The sequence below is a fragment of the Auxenochlorella protothecoides genome (assembly GCF_000733215.1).
Source record: "Auxenochlorella protothecoides strain 0710 unplaced genomic scaffold scaffold82, whole genome shotgun sequence".
NCBI classification, from domain to species: Eukaryota; Viridiplantae; Chlorophyta; class Trebouxiophyceae; order Chlorellales; family Chlorellaceae; genus Auxenochlorella; species Auxenochlorella protothecoides.
The window spans coordinates 34,304-51,373 of record NW_011934215.1 but is presented as its reverse complement, the minus strand read 5'-3'; the positions used below and the strand labels follow the sequence as shown (position 1 = coordinate 51,373).

At 61.9% G+C, this 17,070-nt stretch overlaps 3 protein-coding genes across 3 annotated transcripts in view; 1 reads left to right on the top strand and 2 right to left on the bottom strand.

Moving 5' to 3' along the window:
* Positions 1-1,365, top strand: part of F751_6099 (Lin-54-like protein) — a gene marked incomplete at both ends in the record, with an annotated part of 3,648 nt that extends 2,283 nt beyond the window's left edge. Inside the window, 2 exons of the mRNA XM_011399732.1 lie at positions 151-275; positions 1,275-1,365. Coding sequence (XP_011398034.1) covers positions 151-275; positions 1,275-1,365 — 216 coding nt within the window. The remainder of the gene's footprint in view (positions 1-150; positions 276-1,274) is intronic.
* A 1,748-nt stretch (positions 1,366-3,113) lies between these two features.
* F751_6098 (Metal transporter Nramp3) lies at positions 3,114-9,391 on the bottom strand (the record flags this gene model as incomplete). Its single annotated transcript, XM_011399731.1, has 14 exons — positions 3,114-3,257; positions 3,551-3,882; positions 5,457-5,596; positions 5,721-5,800; positions 5,928-6,113; positions 6,256-6,414; positions 6,606-6,707; positions 6,892-6,986; positions 7,181-7,287; positions 7,442-7,553; positions 7,717-8,089; positions 8,298-8,395; positions 8,507-8,528; positions 9,332-9,391. The coding sequence occupies 14 exons, from the start codon at positions 9,389-9,391 to the stop codon at positions 3,114-3,116; spliced, it is 2,010 nt and encodes a 669-aa protein (XP_011398033.1).
* Positions 9,392-10,156: 765 nt separating this feature from the next.
* F751_6097 (Metal transporter Nramp4) lies at positions 10,157-16,781 on the bottom strand (the record flags this gene model as incomplete). The annotated part of the gene is made up of 21 exons (XM_011399730.1): positions 10,157-10,253; positions 10,359-10,438; positions 10,578-10,620; positions 10,762-10,804; positions 10,977-11,040; positions 11,247-11,405; positions 11,492-11,593; positions 11,729-11,823; positions 11,981-12,090; positions 12,265-12,376; positions 12,568-12,940; positions 13,189-13,286; positions 13,771-13,937; positions 14,331-14,509; positions 14,634-14,724; positions 14,893-14,991; positions 15,227-15,438; positions 15,562-15,756; positions 15,981-16,185; positions 16,313-16,403; positions 16,769-16,781. 21 exons carry the CDS (start codon positions 16,779-16,781, stop codon positions 10,157-10,159), a joined length of 2,628 nt encoding a protein of 875 aa, XP_011398032.1.
* Positions 16,782-17,070: the final 289 nt, after the last annotated feature.

Sequence of the window (17,070 nt, the reverse complement as noted above, 5' to 3'; positions counted from 1 at the left end):
GGGGGGGGTTCGCGCGGGTGATGGACCCCACCCTTTCCCCTCGATCTCGGGCATGGTTCCAAGTGCTGGGGTGAGGCGCGGTGTGGCCACAGCTTCATGGTCCATTCCTCGCTTTCCAATGCCACAAACCCAATCCCTTTCACTCCCAAGATCGCGGCGGTGGACGTGGAGTCGGGCGTGCAGCACCGCCGCGGCTGCAACTGCAAGAAGTCCGGCTGCATCAAGAAGTACTGCGAGTGCTTCCAGGCGGGCATCGCCTGTGGCGAGCATTGCAAGTGCGAGGGGTGCAAGAACTGCGTGGACAACCCGCTCCGAGCCGCCGCGGGGAGCCAGAAGCGGGGCCGCACATCGGGCCAGGCGCGGCAGGGCGCCGGCGGCGAGACCGAGCCCGGCTTGTCCGGCGCCACGCTGGACAGCGGCAGCGGCGTGGATGAGGTGCTGGGCCAGGCGGCGCGCCCCGGATCGACGGGCGCAGCGCCGGCGGCTGCGGCGGCCGGCGCCGCGCCCGGGCAGCAGCAGCAGCAGCACATGGTGATGATGCCCATGCACATGCTCACCGGCGACTCTTCCAGGGGGCCTGGGGCTCTGGGACAAGTGAGTTTTCACGAGGGGGAGTGGTGGAGGTGGGGAGAGGAGGCCAGCTTTATTTGTCAGACAAGGCTCCTGGGCATGCGGCTCTGGCTGCATGAGTGGCTGGGAATCTGGGGGTCCATGCCTCCGAAGGCCTGGCCAGCAGAGGCATGGGCTCAAGCGCTGCGCATTCACTTCACTGTGGGTTCCAGTTGCTGCTGGCAGTCTGCATGTCAGGCTCCCCTTGGACAGGCCTGGCCCTCTCCCCCCACTCCCCCCCTCCCCCCCTCCCTACCCCGCTGTGTCCCCGCACCAACACCTCTCCCTCCTCACCCCTCCTCACCCTCCGCTCAGATGGGTCTGGTGCCCATGCTGTGGCCCCAGGGCACGCCCGCCCCGCAGTTCTTTGCCCTGCAACAGGCCCACCAGGCTAGCTACGCGGCCGTGATGGCGGCGCAGCGCGCGCAGCAGGCCGCGCTCCAGCAGCGTCTCCTGGATGGGCTGGCTGGGCCCCAGGCGGCGCCGGCGGCGGCCGCGCCCGGCGCGGACCGGGCATGCGCGGCGGGCCTGCTGGCGGCGCTGGACACACCCGTGGCGGGGATGTTGGGGGCGGGCCTGCTGGGGCCCTCGCCCTCGCCCCCGCCCGGCGTGGCGATGGGCCTCCCTCCGGACTTTGAGTTTGGGCTGGGCGGCACGCCGCGCAGGGACGGGAGCGTGGCTGCGCTGGCGGCCGACACCCACCTGCTGTTGGACACGCCGCTGGGGCCGGAGGGCCTGCTCCCCGCTCCGCTCTGAGGCCCCGGCGGGGCGCAGCCCCCTGGGGTGACGTGCCACCGTGATCGCTGGTGACCGCCATGTAACATCGTGAATGGAGGGGACCCAGGGGGCATCCCAGCGGCACGGGAAGCTATGCGAGCACCCTGAACGAGCGTGTTCATGGGAGGGAGGGGGAGTGTGGGGAGCCTCGGGAGCGGTTGACGGCTGGTACCTCGGGTGGAGGAGCGCTCTCGGGGCAGGGGTCCCAGCGGGATCGAGCGCCCTTTCGTCGTGGACGCGACAGTATCGCATGTTGCGGGGCTCGACCCCACACCAGGCTGTCAAAGCAAAGATACTCGAGAACTGGATGCAAACGATGGGAGCCTGAGATGCTGACCCAAAGGATGCGGACGCCGGTGCCGTGACCAACACCAGCACGGGATGGCTCGGGAGGTGAAGGCGACCATCGACGCCACACTCCTCAAGGTGCGGCACATTGACACTGTTGGGGAGCCACAGCATCCCAAATGTTTGAGACCGGGGGTTGTGCCTCCCTGCTGATCCAGATCGCGGAGCTCAACGCCATCATCCAAGACTACCAAGGAGAGCCGGGCCTGCTCCCCAGCAAACTGTAAGGCATCGGCCTCTCTGCCTGGCCCTCGCTTTGGGGGGCTGTGCAAGTAGCCGCGTGCCTCTTACACTTTTCGAGCGCCATGCCTGGATGCAGGGAGGAATACTCCTTGTGCCTCAAGCAGCTGGTCGCTCAGAAGGACGGGCTACTGGCCCAGGATGGGACCCCCATCGAAGTCGCAGTGGAGATGCTGAGGTACATTGGACAGCTGTGAGGCAGTGTCTTTGAATTCCTTGTACCTTGCTGCTGCCTGGAGTTCCGCGGCCCTTGTAGGAGAGACAACAACTCAGCTGTCCTGTCTCATTCTCAACACGGCAGGCGAATCGATGAGGGGGACAATCCGGACGCATTTACCAGCGCTGTGTTTCGCTCAAGTTTGGCTGCCAACCAGGCCTGCAAGGGAAAGGTGGAAGCCGTACGGTGAGGAGGTGGGGGGGGAGTTGACTTGCCTGGATTTGCAGCCGGAGCTCTTCTGTGCCATATACTCGGAGCTAATCATTGCGGGAGCGCAAATGTATGCCAAGCACCCATGCCCGCCTGGCTGCAGTGATCTAAGGACCGCCGTGCATGCACGTTTCAAGACTGCTTTCCCAGAGGAGATGCAGCGGTATGACCGGCTACGACAAAGAACTGCAGATCCCAACGTTGCCTGAGGATGGCTGCATGTCCTACTCTCAGAAGCATGCCCTCTTCCTCTTGGGGGGTCAAGACAATCTCTGGAGGATTTCTTAAATCAACAGCTCAAATGGCAAATCGTCTCCACCACTCACTCGCATGGAGGCTCTCCCCTTGCTCATGGGTTGTTGTGGGGGCGGGCTGGCCCCCACAACGGTGGACCGCTGTATATGACCTAAAGTAGGAATGTTACAGACGAGACCCCGAATGCAGTGTGATGGTTGGGTTTCATAGGCGTCGCAAGGAGGCGTGGACTCGGGGCAGAGCGGGAACAGGTGGAAAGTGGGGCAACAGCCCGGTCAAGGGGGACCCCCACAACATTCGCTGTCCTGCCAGTGCTGCCAACATACTTGACATCATCAACTTAGGGCCAGTGACCCAGCGAGGGTCATGACAGCTGCATGTTGCCTCAACCCAGCTGCCTATTGCCTCGGCACCAGACCATCCATCCCTAGGTCTTACATCGCCATGGACAGCACTGTCATTGCACGCAGCAGTCTCCAGGACCTTGCGGGCTCCCTTCTGCCCCCCCTCCAAAGAGAGGGAACCCTTCGGCGCCCAACCCTTCCCCTCCCGGCGCCAGCTCGTCCACGATCTCCTTGGGAGGCTGGCCACAGGCTTGCATCTGGGCATCATGGGATGAGGAATAGGGGTGTGCATGGGATGCTGTCACAGTGGCCCGACTCGGGAGTGCGGAGAGGGAAGGGGACTGATGGGCTGCGTCCCCGATCTCAGGTCCAGGCACCCCCTTGCTGCTCGGCCACTCAGTGGCAACCCCCCCCGAAGCGACATACCGTGGCACCTTCATTCGCCCGGATTCCTCATCCTGTTGCCTCCATTGCCCCCATCCTGGCCACAGCACAAAGGCCCCATCCCCCCCTGCCCCTTATCTCATCCTTTCCCTCCCTTCACAGGTACCAACTTTTTGCGTGCCTGCTGGAGGAGGTCGAGCAGCGCCCCAAAGTCCTCTGGATCCGTCTCGTACTGCTTCAGCAGGCGCTGGATGTGCTCGTACTGCCTCCCGTACCGCTCCAGCTCCTCCGCCGGCAGCTCGTCCCTGTGCGCCGCCAGCCAGTCGGGGTACTTTGCCCCGATCTCCACCAGCGGCTCGTACAGCACATCCTTGCTCAGCAGCTGGTTCATGATGGAGTCCACAAAGGAGCCCATTTCGGGGCCATCGGCCGCGTCCTCGCCCGCCTCGCCCAGCCCCGCACCCCCCAGCTGGGCAGCCAGCTGAGCCAGGGCGTCCTCTGCGTGAGTGTGTAGGGAGAAAGCAGCCTGGCGGGACTGTCACTCGGCGAAGAGGAGCCGCGCAGGTGGCCATGCAAACAGCGCCAGGGCCGACTCGGCCCTGCGTTCGGCAGGGGTGAACGGGGCTGGCCAGCATGGGCGCTCTCGCATGGAAGAGAACAAAGCGTCCCCCGGTGCCGAAGGCGGTTCAACTCTAGAGGACACTGCAGCAGAATTGCCTGTGCAGGTGGCCAGGCGTCGTAAATCCATCAGCACCAACCCCACTGCTTGGCGGCTCAGTCCACTACCCCAGCCACACACTTGTGATCACCTTGGCTTCCTCCCTCCCTCTCAAACGCCGGGGCTTGATCTGCGAGGGCTTTCAGTGTCGCCGCCAGGTCCTTGTTCTGCGGCTCGGCTGTAAGTCCCTGGGGCCCGGCCTGCCTGGTGCCCGGGGCGACACCCTCCGGGCCTGCGCCAGGAGATCAACGACTGGTCGGGCCGGGATGCCATGGCGAGGTTGTGAAGGGGCTACAGGGAGTCTCTGCACTGTATTCTAGACAGGCCAATCATCCGAAGAGGCAACGCACAGAACATGTACTTCCGAGGGATCCACACCGCCTACCTACCTGCCAACTCAGCCAGCATCTTCTGCAAGCCCTTGGCAAGCTCTTCACCATCCAGTCCTCCAAGCCCGACGTCCTGTCTCGGGTCCACCTCGTTGCGTGGAGCTGGGTCTGCTGGCTTGGTGGCGCTCGCCTTCGATGCTCGCCCTCTTTGCCCAAGGGGGTCAAATTTGAGGCCAGAGGATTCTGCACTTGCTGAGGTGCGCCCAGCGGCAGGCTCAGCATTGGAGGTTCCTGCCACTCCTGTCTCCAGTCCCTCTCCCCTGTGTTCATGGGTGCGATGTGGGTAAGCTGAGGGAGAGGTGGCTGGGCCGAGCGCGAGCATGCTCGAGCTGTGCACCCCGCCAACCGAGCTCCCCATGCTCACGCACCTTTCTACAACCGAGGTGGACACAGTGGAAAAGTCCCCGAGCGCATCTGTAGAGCGATTCGAGTGAATATTAGCATTGCTGCAGCATTGTATGATTGCAAAAATGCAGCCTGCACCCCACGCGCACCGTCCAGAAGGGCGGAGAGGTCGTCCTGGTTGGCCATCGCCTCGTGTCTGCAGCTTTGGTGACTTGATTTGTTTGCGTGTGAAAACAGCACCGGTGCACTCGCTTGCTGTGAGTGCGAGCTACTGTTCCTGTTTGGAGCGGCCCGGTCCTCCCGAGACTGTCGGGGCGTAAGCCGCACGTGAAGGGCTGTAGCCGTAGGCCTTCCGGTGTCACACCATCCTCCTAGAGTGCCACAGGAGTTGCAGGCCCAGGGAAGACAAAGACACTTTACAAGACTTCACTTCAATGGATTGAGTGAGAGAGAGGGCAAGCATTTGCCTGTGGGTGGATCTTCAGCAGCATTGCATGGGTTTGGGGGGTGGCAAGCAACATGTCAGTACTTGGAATAAATATGCACCTGTGCATCCACGATGCGTCACGGACCACGACAGTGGGACAGATGAATTGCAGTGAGTCATTTAGGAAGCTCACTGGCAGGAGACGGCTCATCTTTGATGGCATCGCTGTCCTTGTCCGCCTCCTCCATTGTGGTCGGCTTGGGAATGGGAGCCTGTGCTGCAGCAAACATGTGCTTGACACTGGTGCTCACCGCCCCTGCCCACGCAGCCATTCTGCAAGGTACATGTGGCAGGACGAGGTTCCAGGGTTTGGACGGGAGCCTGCTGAGCGGCCTCTTTCGTGTGGCGTGCACCTGCATTCACCGAGGCAGCAACCTTCCCAAACGTGTCTGCGTACCTCTCTTGCCCAAGGGCGAGGACAATCATGAAGACACCGTATGGGATGACGATAATGGAAAAGACGGCCTTTCCCCATGGCTGTGGGCCAGGGAGAGAGCGTGCAGGTGGTGGGCGGGCGTCAATGCCCAGGTTGGCAGTGGGTGAGGGGGTGTTGGGCGCACAAACGCCCGTGTACTTCCAGAGCCCCCAGCTCCCGCGCATCCACCTCTTTCCCCCTCTTCCCTCCCGAGAAAAGGCCTGCCTGGTCTGGGAAGACGGCCAGAATGAAGTCCACGGCCAGGTACCCGTTCATCGCCACCAGGACCAGCGTGAAGAGGATCATAAAGATAAAGAACCAGCCGGACAGTGCATCCGGCCCCATCACTCGGGACTTGGAGCAGATGACGATCGTCTGGGGTCAAAGGCCACGGCGCGGGGGGGCGGTGATTGGGACCAGGCAATGGAGCAGAGCGGCGTGACCGACACGACCCAGGCTTGGAGTCCCACCGCACGGCCTGGCAGGCCTTCATGCCCTGCAGGCAGGGGCCTCTCACCGGAATTACCACAAAGGGGAGCACCAGGCTCTGTGCAATGTTCAACCAGTTGGTCAGCGAGGTGAGGGACTGGTCTGCCCCTCTGAGGAGGGTCGCGATGCAGAGAGTGGGTCCCAGGGTCAGCAGGCGTGTCCCGGCCACACGGTACCACTTATTCACCTGGAAGGTTGGGAGGGGAGAGCAGGAGGGGGGGGTGGGGCGGGGAGGGGCCAAGGAATGCCACGTCATGTGAAGCACTCTGGCAAGCAATACGGCGCCGGGGACGGCCGCCAGGCGCTGCTGGCCGGAGAGGTCGGCACGACGTGGACCCTCGATGGAACCTCCACCCTGCCCTCCTCCCACACGCCTACCTTCCACCCCATGAAGCCGTCCATGACCACCTGTCCGGCGTAGGTGGAGGTCACCGTGGATGCATTGGCAGCCGCCAGCAGGCCCACTCCCCAGATGATGCGCTGAGGGGCAGGGGCCAAGGGTGTGTTGCATTGAGTTGTGAAGGGTATGTGACGCAGGAGCAGGGGATTGCAGGATCCCGCCGGCACATATCATGGGCACCAGAGCTGGTGGCAAAATGTCCCTCACTCCGGCCCGCCAGGCACCCCTCCACGCAGCAGGACAGCTAGGCTGCATGATACGTACAACTCCGGCGCCGAAACTGGCTCCCAGCAGCGCGCCCGCATTTCCAATCCCGACATTGGCTGCCCCGGTGGAGGTGTAGAAGGCGCTGGCAAACACTGCAGGAGCAGAAGGGTCAGGGGTTCATGGGCGGAGAAGGAGGCACTTAGGCCAGTGATGGCTAGAGGTGAAATGTACCGCGGACCCCGACCAGCTGTTCGGTATATGAGAGCCGGGGCGCACTGGGAAGAATTCCTCAGTGGGTATTCCCGCGTCTTCCAAGTGCAGCGCCCCGCCACCAAGGGAGACTCACCGGCGATGACAAAGATGTTGATGAGCACGGAGATGAAGAGGCCGATGCCTGTCTCTATCTTCACGTATGTGAGGGCGCGCTCGTGTGTGACCTTCGACTCCTTGGACCTGGGCAAAGGTCAGTGCAGGGGTCGGGGTTGGGGAAACCTGGCGGGAGGTCCCTTGCACCCCATACTGAGTCCCTTGGCTGCCCAGCAAAACATGCGCGCAGTACACCCTGCGTGGTCTGGCAACCATATTCCTGCTGGCGTGCCTTGCTCACCGTGCAATCATGAGGGCGGAGTGGAGGTAGAGGTTGTGCGGCATGATGGTTGCCCCCACCGTGCCCGCAATATATTGGATGGTGCCATCAGGGACCAGCGGGATCGCAATACCTGGCAAGGGAACAAGGGGGGAAGGTTGGTGTTTGGGGTGGCGGGCACGTAGGTGCTCACATCTCGCTGGTCCCCGGGTGCGGGAGCCAGGCTTCCAGGCCACCCAGCCCCCCCCTCCTACACAACAGTCAACCCCAACACTGCCGCCCGGCGGCCGACTCACCCTTGAGCGTGGCGATGTAGTCGACGTGGGTGTCGACAAAGAGGTAGAGGAAGGTGCCGCTCATGCAGGCAATGAAGAGCATGAGCAAGAACTCCAGGTAGCGCATGCCCACGCTCTCCAGGGCCAAGCACATGAAGGCGGTGGCCCCCGTGATGAGCACCCCCGCCCACATGGGGATGGCACCGCCGCTGAGGGCGCTGAGGGCGCAGGCCCCGCCGATCACCTCCACCATGTCGCAGGTGAGGATGCCCACCTCCACAAATATCCAGAGTAGGGTGCGGGTAGTGCTGTTGTACTCGGCCCGGACGTGCTGGGCCAGGTCCTGGCGGGTGGTCATGCCCAGCCGGGCGGCGACCATCTGCATGATGAAGCCCTGTGGGGTTGGTGGTGGGGAGCGGGGGAAGGGCGTGAAGCAGGGTGTGTTGCCTCCGCGGTCGAGTTCGCGGCCCTTCGGGGCCGCCACTTCGCGACCCACCCTGGCCAGGCTTGCCTGGCGCGACAGCGGCTCGGGACCCTGCGAGGCTCCCCCAACAAGGGCAACCAGGCCTTTCCCTCAGGGTCCACCAAACAGCAGCACGCACCAACACAGTGGACCACACGGTGACCCAGGTGATGGAGTAGCCGACCACGGCACCCTGGTTTATGTCACTGGCAAGGTTGCCGGGGTCCATGTACGCCACTGGGGAGTGTCAGATGGGGAAGGGGTGGTCAACATTGGGACAGGGCAGGGTCTGGGGGAAGGGTAGGCCTGAAAGTCATACTGCATCCTGCCTTTGGTACCCAGACGTACTGGCGACTAGGAATCCGGGGCCCTGTGATGCAGCAAGGGGGATGGGGGGGAGGGTGAGGGCGTGGGGGGCATGATGCCAGGTGTCTGGCTGGGGACGTTCGCGGTGACGCGCGGACCGGACAATGAATGATTGCAGAGGTGAAGGGTCATGGACCGACGACGGCGCCCGAGGCGCTGCAGGGATCCTGCAATGCCCCCTCAAGATGCACGAGGGAGTACCCAGCAGGTGCTGCGACTCACCGTGTAGGAGAGTAAGCCTCGCCAGAAGGACTGTACCCTGAACTTTTCGGACAGCCCCGGCGGCGGGTCCCCTCGCAAACTCTCTCTAAAAAGTGGCTTTATGGTAGGACCATCGATGGCTTCACGCAGGCGCGCCATGCGCAGGGAACCTGTGGGTTCGAGGGCCTCCTTCTCGGCTCCGGTTGCAATCCCGGGCTCAGCAGGGGCAGGCAACGACGCTGGCTCAAACGGCGGCATGTCGCTCATCGGGAAGACCGCAAGCTCGGTCTTTACCGCGTCAGAAAGTCAAAATGAGTGCTTCAGAGGAGTCTGCCTGCTGGTTGATGTGCCTCACCCTCCGGTTCACTTGCTCAACCAGTCGAGCGAGTGCGCCACCTTCGGGTAGGCGTACGCCGGTGAATCCCCTGCTCGCTGTAGGGTATAGGGGTTTAGGGATTAAAGAGTTGTTCGTGTCGAAGCTACAGCCAACTAGCTCGGCAAGGATTACACTGTTCTGAACATGTATTCGCCATTGCTATTTTCTTGCTTGAAAACGGGGGGAGAAAGCTCGGGGTGAGCGATTCGCGTTGCAGTCATACCCCTTACCTGCTCTAGCTGAATCCCCAGTGCGAATCCCCGGGAGCTAACCCGACAACTTTCGCGCATGGGAAAATGAAGCATGCTCCTCCTCGTATTTCTCGTAGGTTATTTGACACAGAACCTGGGGCACTTTCAAGGCCGGCAGGGATGATGTTCTTCTACTCAGGCCCGCATTGAGCCTTTGATTTTATTGACAAGGTCATATGGCGGCTTGCACGTAAGTTGAGGGTGTGTCCCCAAGTGCGGCCGCACACAATGCTGGCCTGGGGATGATGACCACAGTTGAGAGGGAAGCTTCCCTCCTCGAGACTTCCGATGCAACGTAATGCCGACAACCTCTGCCGATCCATTGCTGAATTCCAAAGTAGCGGCCAGCAGGACTGAGACGGGGACTGCAGGTGACACTTGGCCTGCGTGATTGAGCGGGAAACAGAGGTTGGGCGACCACGATCCTGCACCCACACATATCCTCTGATCTGCGCGCAAGCAGAAGCAAAGCCATGTCATCAACACAGTCTCTCCTCATGGTGCAATCTCCTGCACGGTGCCTGGTACCCCATCCTGGCTGTCCTCCGGCACAGGGAACGGGCACCCTCACTGCCTGGTCAGATCCTGCGCTCCGTGGCCACACCCGCTTACTAAACATTAAGAAGACAGTCCTCTACATGCCACCCATGCGGAGGAAAGAAGTCAGATCAAGGACAAATAACAAGGTTGCAAAAGTGCCATAAAGGAGTTACCAGAAGAACGTAATACCCAGCGCACGGGGTTAGGACCCTACTACGACGTGCTGGCCAGCTGGGGACAGTGGGAGAAAGGGAGGAGTGGCGCTCACAGGTGCACCTCCATCATGTCTGCGGGCCGGGCACAAACGAGACGCGCCCTCGTCTTGAGGAAGCTTGTCGACTTGGCCCACCAGCGCGCAGACCTGCGGGAGCGGGGGAACACACAAGGCTTTGACGTGACCCTGGGCATCGCCTCGCCCTGCTGCCAGGCGGCGCCGCCCGCCCGCCCCCTCCCACGATGCCCGCACCTCTCCACGCCGACGATGAGGTAGCCCATGAAGGTCAGGTACACGGTGCAGATCAGTGCAAACAGGAAGCGGGCCCAGTCCTGCGTGGATTTGAGAGGAAGGATGTAGATACATGGAGACCAGGGGGCAAAGCGGCGCGGGCGGGGTCATGGCAGGGCCGACGAGCATTGCGTCACACGGGTGACAACCCTCGCGTGCGTGCCCCGTCCCCTCGGTCACCTCGCTGGGCAGCTCGCTCAGGCCAAACGTGACCGCCAGGTAGCTGCGCTCGCAGCAGGGTTGGAGGCAGGACTTCAGCGCATAGCTTGCTTGGTGGGATAATCCCCCATGAAAGTGCAAGCCGGAGCTAGAGCGCAAAGTGAGTCCTTGGTCAGGCATAGTGCCCTACTTTCCCCACTCTTACCCATTCATGCCGATCAGGATGGCAGTGAAGATGCTCATGACGACTGCGGCAGCGTGGGAGTGGGGTTTGCATCACCGTCCTCAGGATTCAAGTGCGGCAGCATACCCTGGCATCCTGCCAGCCCTGAGATGTATGCCTCCCATCTCACAGGCCTTGCACGGCATGGCAGGCACGATCCAAAGTAGCATGAAAGGTGCGACCCAACCCCATCTCACCGGTGAACCAGGGTCGGCTGGCGTGCTCCCCCATGATCCTCTCCGAGGAAGTGAACAGCAGTAACTGCGCAGGTGCAACCACATGGGGCAACACGGAGGCTGAGACTCTTGGTCTGAGAAGCTCCTTATCAGTCAGGTATCCCGGCTACACCGGCACTGCCGAGTCAGGCAGGAGACTGGCGCGAGCTCTGCAGGGGTCCTGACGGAGAAGCATGACCTCGAATCGGGGTCTACCCCCGCACTCTCGTCCTCCCCTCCCCCCTCCCTCACCGGAATGACAACAAAGGGGAGCACCAGGGACTGCACGATGTTCAGCCACTCGGTGAGCGTGTCAAAGCTGGCGTCCCCGTTCCGGAGGAACACCGCGACCAGCAGGGTCGGGCCCAGGGTGATGAGTCGCACCGCCAGCGTGCGCCACCAGATGGAGATCTGCGCAAATGAAGGGGGATGATTGTCATCGCTGGTGGGATGGGCTTACCAGCAGGTGGGCGCTGCTTCTTTGGGCCCCCGCCCACCTTCCAGTTCCAGAAGCCGTCCATGACGATCTGGCCGGCGTAGGTGGAGGTCACCGTGGAGGCATTGGCAGCCGCCAGCAGGCCCACCGCCCAGATAATCCTCTAGAAAGACGGAATGAGAGGTGAGCGGTTGGGCGGGGAGGTAAGTGAAGTAACGTGGACCTGCACAATAGCCGACGCTGGAAGGCGTCATTGGGTAGCCACCCCCCAAAATGCCAAGGGATCCCTGCAACTCACGATCGCGGTCCCAAACATCTTGCCCAGCTCGAATCCGGCATTTCCCAGCCCGACTTGGGGCGCGACCAGGGAGTTGTAGAATGCGCCAGAGAACACTGACCGGGGGAGGGGGAGGGTGGGGGGCGATGGGTACATGAGGAGCGAAAATGCTCTCGCACATCTCCGCCCTGCAAGCGAGCAGGTGCCTGCACCCATGCACACGACACTCAGTCACTACACTACAAGCCCACCAACCCCAAAACAAATCCTCACCGGAGATGATAGAGATGTTGATCATGAGGGACAGAGTGAGTGCGATCGCGCTTTCCACCTTGACGAAGCGGAGCGCGCGGCGCACCGACACCACCGCGATGTAGTCAGACCTGCAGTGGTTGAGGAAGGTGGGTGGGTGGGAGGGTTGAATAGGCGCATGGCACTGCAGGGTAGGCAGGACTTGCCGCCACCCCTGAAGCAGCATCATGGCTGATCTCAGCAGGCGCGGTGTGCTCCCGTCCCCACCATCGTCTCCATTGACCCCCGCAGAGTCCACCTCCCACCTGGACATCATGAGGCCAGAGTGGAGGTAGAGGTTGTGGGGCATGATGATGGCCCCAATGGCGCCCACAGCATAGGGGATGGTGTGCCCATTCAGCCTTGGGATGACCATGCCTGGTGTAGGGTTGGAGGAGAGGGGGGTGGAAGTTGGGGTGGAAGTCATGAAGGTGCATGAGCCACATGAAGGACCTTTCAGCCCTGCGCTCGCCCACAGCATTTCTCGCAGGCTGGTCCCCAACATGCGAGAGGGTAGCCCATCCTTGTCGGGCGCGCCCTCCCCCCCCCCCCCCCTTCCGAAGACCCACCCTTGAGGGCCTCCACGTAGTCCACGTCGGTGGAAAAGAACATATAGAAGAAGGTGCCGCCCATGGTCATGATGAGGGACACCAGCACCGCCTCCAGCACGCGCATGCCGGCACGCTCTAGCAGCAGCACGCCAAAGGCGGAGCATGCGGTGATGAGCACCCCCGCCCACAGCGGCACCGCGCCATTGCTCAGCGTGTTGAGCGCCACCGCGCCTCCGATCACCTCGATCATGTCGCAGGCGATGACGCCTAGCTCCACCAGCACCCAGAGCACCATGCGCGGGAAGATGGGGTAGTTCTCGCGGGCGTGCTCTGCCAGGTGGCGCCCCGTGGCCACCCCAAGCTTGGCGGCCATCATCTGCATGACAAAGCCCTGCGGAAGAGTACGATCGGGACCAGGAGGAGGCTGTGTGAGTGCATGTCTGTGGAGATGTTTGCATGTGTGTAAAGGTGGCCAGGGGCACGTGTGCCTTGAGCCGACAGAATGTAGCGAGGAAGGGACACACAGGTGGCGGATGAATGGATGTCGCAGCCCTGACGGGACGGTGACGGGGGCAGATGGCAGCGCACCCCGCCCTCCCCACTCCCTTCCCATGCACGCATCTGCCAGGCAACACTCACCAGGACCGTGCACCAGAGGGTGACCCAGATGAGGGTGTATCCTGCCTGCACTCCCTGGTTGATGTCACTGGCAAGGTTGCCGGGGTCAATGTATGCCACTGACGATGGATGGAGGTGGAAGGAGGAGCGCACGGTGAGCCTCAGGGTTCGTGGAGGACACGGATGCCGTCCGACTCTCACGTCTGCTGATGAAAATTCACTTGACCCTGCACCCTGAGAATCCATCCATTTAATTCATCCTCCCAGCCAGTGACAACACAATTGAATGCGAAAAATGGCTCACTCGACACAAGGAAACCTGGGCCCTGCACGGGTAACGGGAGGGTGGAAGGAAGACCAGCGTGAAAGTGCTGAGGAACGCACCGTGGAAGAAATTCCAAGCAGGCACATGTCACATGCAACCCATTCCTTTCTGCAATGGCTGGGTGCATGTCCTTCACTCCCCTGCTTGGTGTCCCGTGGTCACAGCATCCCAGACCCAGGGGGGGGAACACAGGAAGCCTGCCACATACAAAACACTTACAATGAAGGCCATGAGTCCTTTAAAGAAGCTGATTCTTTCAGGTTCCAGAGGACCAGCACCGCCCAATTCCGCCACGGAAGCGCTGGTCGGCACATCCTTGTCCAGCAGCTCTGCCTCGGTGGGAACCTCGGTGGGTGCCCCATCTGTGGCCGCAACGCTCCTAGCAGCCGACGCGGCCACCCCCGCGGAGGTTAGGGCACATGAAGTGGACGGCGCGAGCTCCAAACTGGTGCGTGGAGTGGCTCCCATGGCTGACGGAGGAGCGGCACCCGGCAGGCCCGCTCGCGACCTCAGAAAATCCCTCGCGGGTTTGAGATGAGCGATTGAATCTCCCAAGGAAAAGAATCTTCCACTTGTGAATTATTTAATGTCTATCGGAGTCGTGATCGGGTGCGGATTTCATGTCTCATGCCACGAAAGCGCGAGTCCCCGCACATTGGAAGGTGGCGCGTGCTACCGTCACGTTCCGGGGCAGCACATCCGCTAAGCAAACCATCCCCTCCAGGCAAACATGAGCTGTGTTGCGGAGAAGAAGGTAAGCAGCCCCAAGGGTACTGCAATTGGGGTCCCCAGCACTTCTTTAATGAATGCGATTAGCCCATCCATCCCCACCACAAACCCTGTCAGGTTGACGGCCATGAGCCCCGCAATGTTCACTGCTCCGCCAGCTGCGCAGATATGGCGCCACACGGGGCGTGCCTTCAGGCCCTGTTGCCGGGGCATCGCAGCCCAGGCCTTGAGCAGCAGCTCTGGCAGGAATGCGAGGCACACCATCCACGACCAGGCCAGCAGCCGCCACTGTAGAGTGAGGAGAGTTCGAGTGTGGAGAGTTCAATTGCCACTGTCGGAGGCGGGGCAACGGGCTGCACTTCAACAGTGTAGAGTTTTTCCGCTCCTGGATTCCCGCCTCCCAGCGCCCTACCTCCAGATCGTGCCAGACGGCCACAAACATGAAGATCGGCCAGATGATCAGGAGCCGCGACCGTGCGCCTCCCAGGGGAATGTACAGGTACCTGACAAGCCAGAGATTGAAGGAGGCATGCCATCCTTTCCAGAAACCCTGCAGGCCAGGGGGACGGAGTATGATTGGGGGTCCGCTCACAAACAGTCGTCACCACATACTCTTGAGAGCTTGCAAGTGCCGTCACGTTGACTGCCAGGAGGTGCTGCATACTCCTCACTTTCCCCCGCCAACCCCTCTGACCTCCACATCAAAGTTGTTGGCAAAGAACTGCGGCATGTTCTCGGGTGGATCCAGGCCATCCACCAGCGCCATCAACCTGATGCATCCCAGCATGGGTGGCTGAGCAAAGGTGTACAAGCAACAGCCCCATGGGGAAGAGAGAACGCTGTGGTGGAGTTCAGACTGTGCAGAACGCCGCGCTCATACCAGCCCTGCAGGGCCCTTGCCAGGATAGAGGGGCCAGCATCCTCCGTCCTGTGATCCACTACATATTTCGCTTGCACCGTGATTGTTCCTAGCGCCGGCATCCACAAAACGATCCCCTGGCCCACCTGAAGAAACGCCAGATGACGTCAAACTTCAGCCACATGAAGGTGAGGACCCACCACCCCGTCAGCGCCACCGGGAAGGCGCCGTGCGTCAGTCCATGAGGCCCCAGCCTGGCGCCGACGCGATGCTTGGCCAGCGAGTTGAAGTAGAGCAGGTGTGTCAGCAGCTCCAGACACAGCAGGTCGCTGGCGAAACGCAGCGCATACAGTGCCGCCTGGGAGGGTTGTAGGTGGAGAAGTTGGGCTATGTGTAGACCTCAACACGGAATGGCGTGCTTTGGGGCCAAATTTCAGTCTCCACAGATATTGGATGGTGCTCTACGCTTTCCTGTGCCCACCTGAAGCGGAGGCACACTTGTCGCTGTACGCCTGCGCTGCCAGCCAAAGTCTTGGTAGGTGATTATTGGGCCGGCTAGGTAGAGTGGCGGGTAGAAAAGGTATGTCAGGTAGGGCCAGAGTCCGTAGTCTTTAGCGCTGGGCAGGGAGGTTGCGGCGCGCTGCCTGGCTGTCCGGGGGGAAACCTCGGGAGCGGCCTGAGTGGGCAAAGGGGTGGAGGTTAGGAGAGTGGAGCCCTGTGCGGTGTGCTGATGTTTGCAGGACAGGCACTCTGCCCTCTTTGAGACAAGCTAGGGTTGACCAAATCTTCCAGTCATCGAGCTGTCCGGCTGGACTGGGTCAGACCTCAAGGGTGGTAGTCGCTCTGTAAATGTCAGTGACTTGCACATGAAGGCAATCCCTGGAGATATCCCCACAGTACCTTCTCGGAAGCAGCCAGGACTGCAGCCCTGCTCCTCCTCCAGTGCAGGTCCAGTGAGTAGGAGAGCATGCGCAGGAGGGTCATGTTGTAGCAGATCTCCCAGCGAACTGGGCCGCGGTGGGCCCCGGAGTCGAGCCCGCGGAAGCCCTCGGTCAGGCGCACCGCCAGCAGGGCCGCCATGTGCGAGGTCCACAGCGCCAGGACCCTGCAGTGGCATGGGGTAGGGTTGGTGCATGGAGCAGCACGGTCTGTAGCCCTGCTCGTACAGCATGCAAACCTGCCCTCCCCCCCCTTTGAATCCCCAGACTCCCTGGATCTGGAACCCGTCTCACCCATGCTTGCACCCTGCGAGGCCCTGGGCCGCCCCGAAGCCCGCCAGAGCAAGCCCGAGCACATACGTCAGTGCCACGCCGTGAAGGTACCCTGCAGGTCGCGGGCAGGGGCATGTGGTGAAGAAGGGTCGGCCCGCATCAACCTCCGACGCCCAGGTGCCCACGGCAGGCGCGGCTGCAGCAGGGGTCCTCCCCCAAAGGAGGGCATCGCCCCTCCTGCATGCCTGCAAAAGCGAGGCCCAGGAGGAGCGACGTGATCGCCTGCCATCGCGCTGAGCGAGTCAGCACGCCACGCAGGCAGGCATGCGCCAGGAGGACGCACGCCAGGGGAAGCAGGCTGGACCTGAAGGTGCGCCACTGATCGTCCGACAGGTCCTGTTGAGGTGACAGCCAGAGCATGGGTGGAGGGGATGGGGTTTCTGATGGAGGTGTACATGTCATCCCAGGAGGACACACTCGGACTCGCCATGCGAGAGGGCAAGCATGGGCAGGGCCAGCACGATGCCCATAGGGTGATTGACCACCTAGAAACGGTCACGCTGCCGCTCCCAAGTGCTCGGCCGCTCCCGAGTGCTCGTCACTCCATCCTCACCAGGAGCCTACCATGCTCTGGCCTGGCCACCAGTTGCTGGGCCGCAAGCCCGGGGCACGGCCATCCCAGGTTCCTCCTTGCGCAAATTGTGCAGAGTACTTGATGCCCTGGATCAGGAGTATGCCTGCGGAGATGCCCACGACCTGTAGGAGAGCGGATGCGCTGG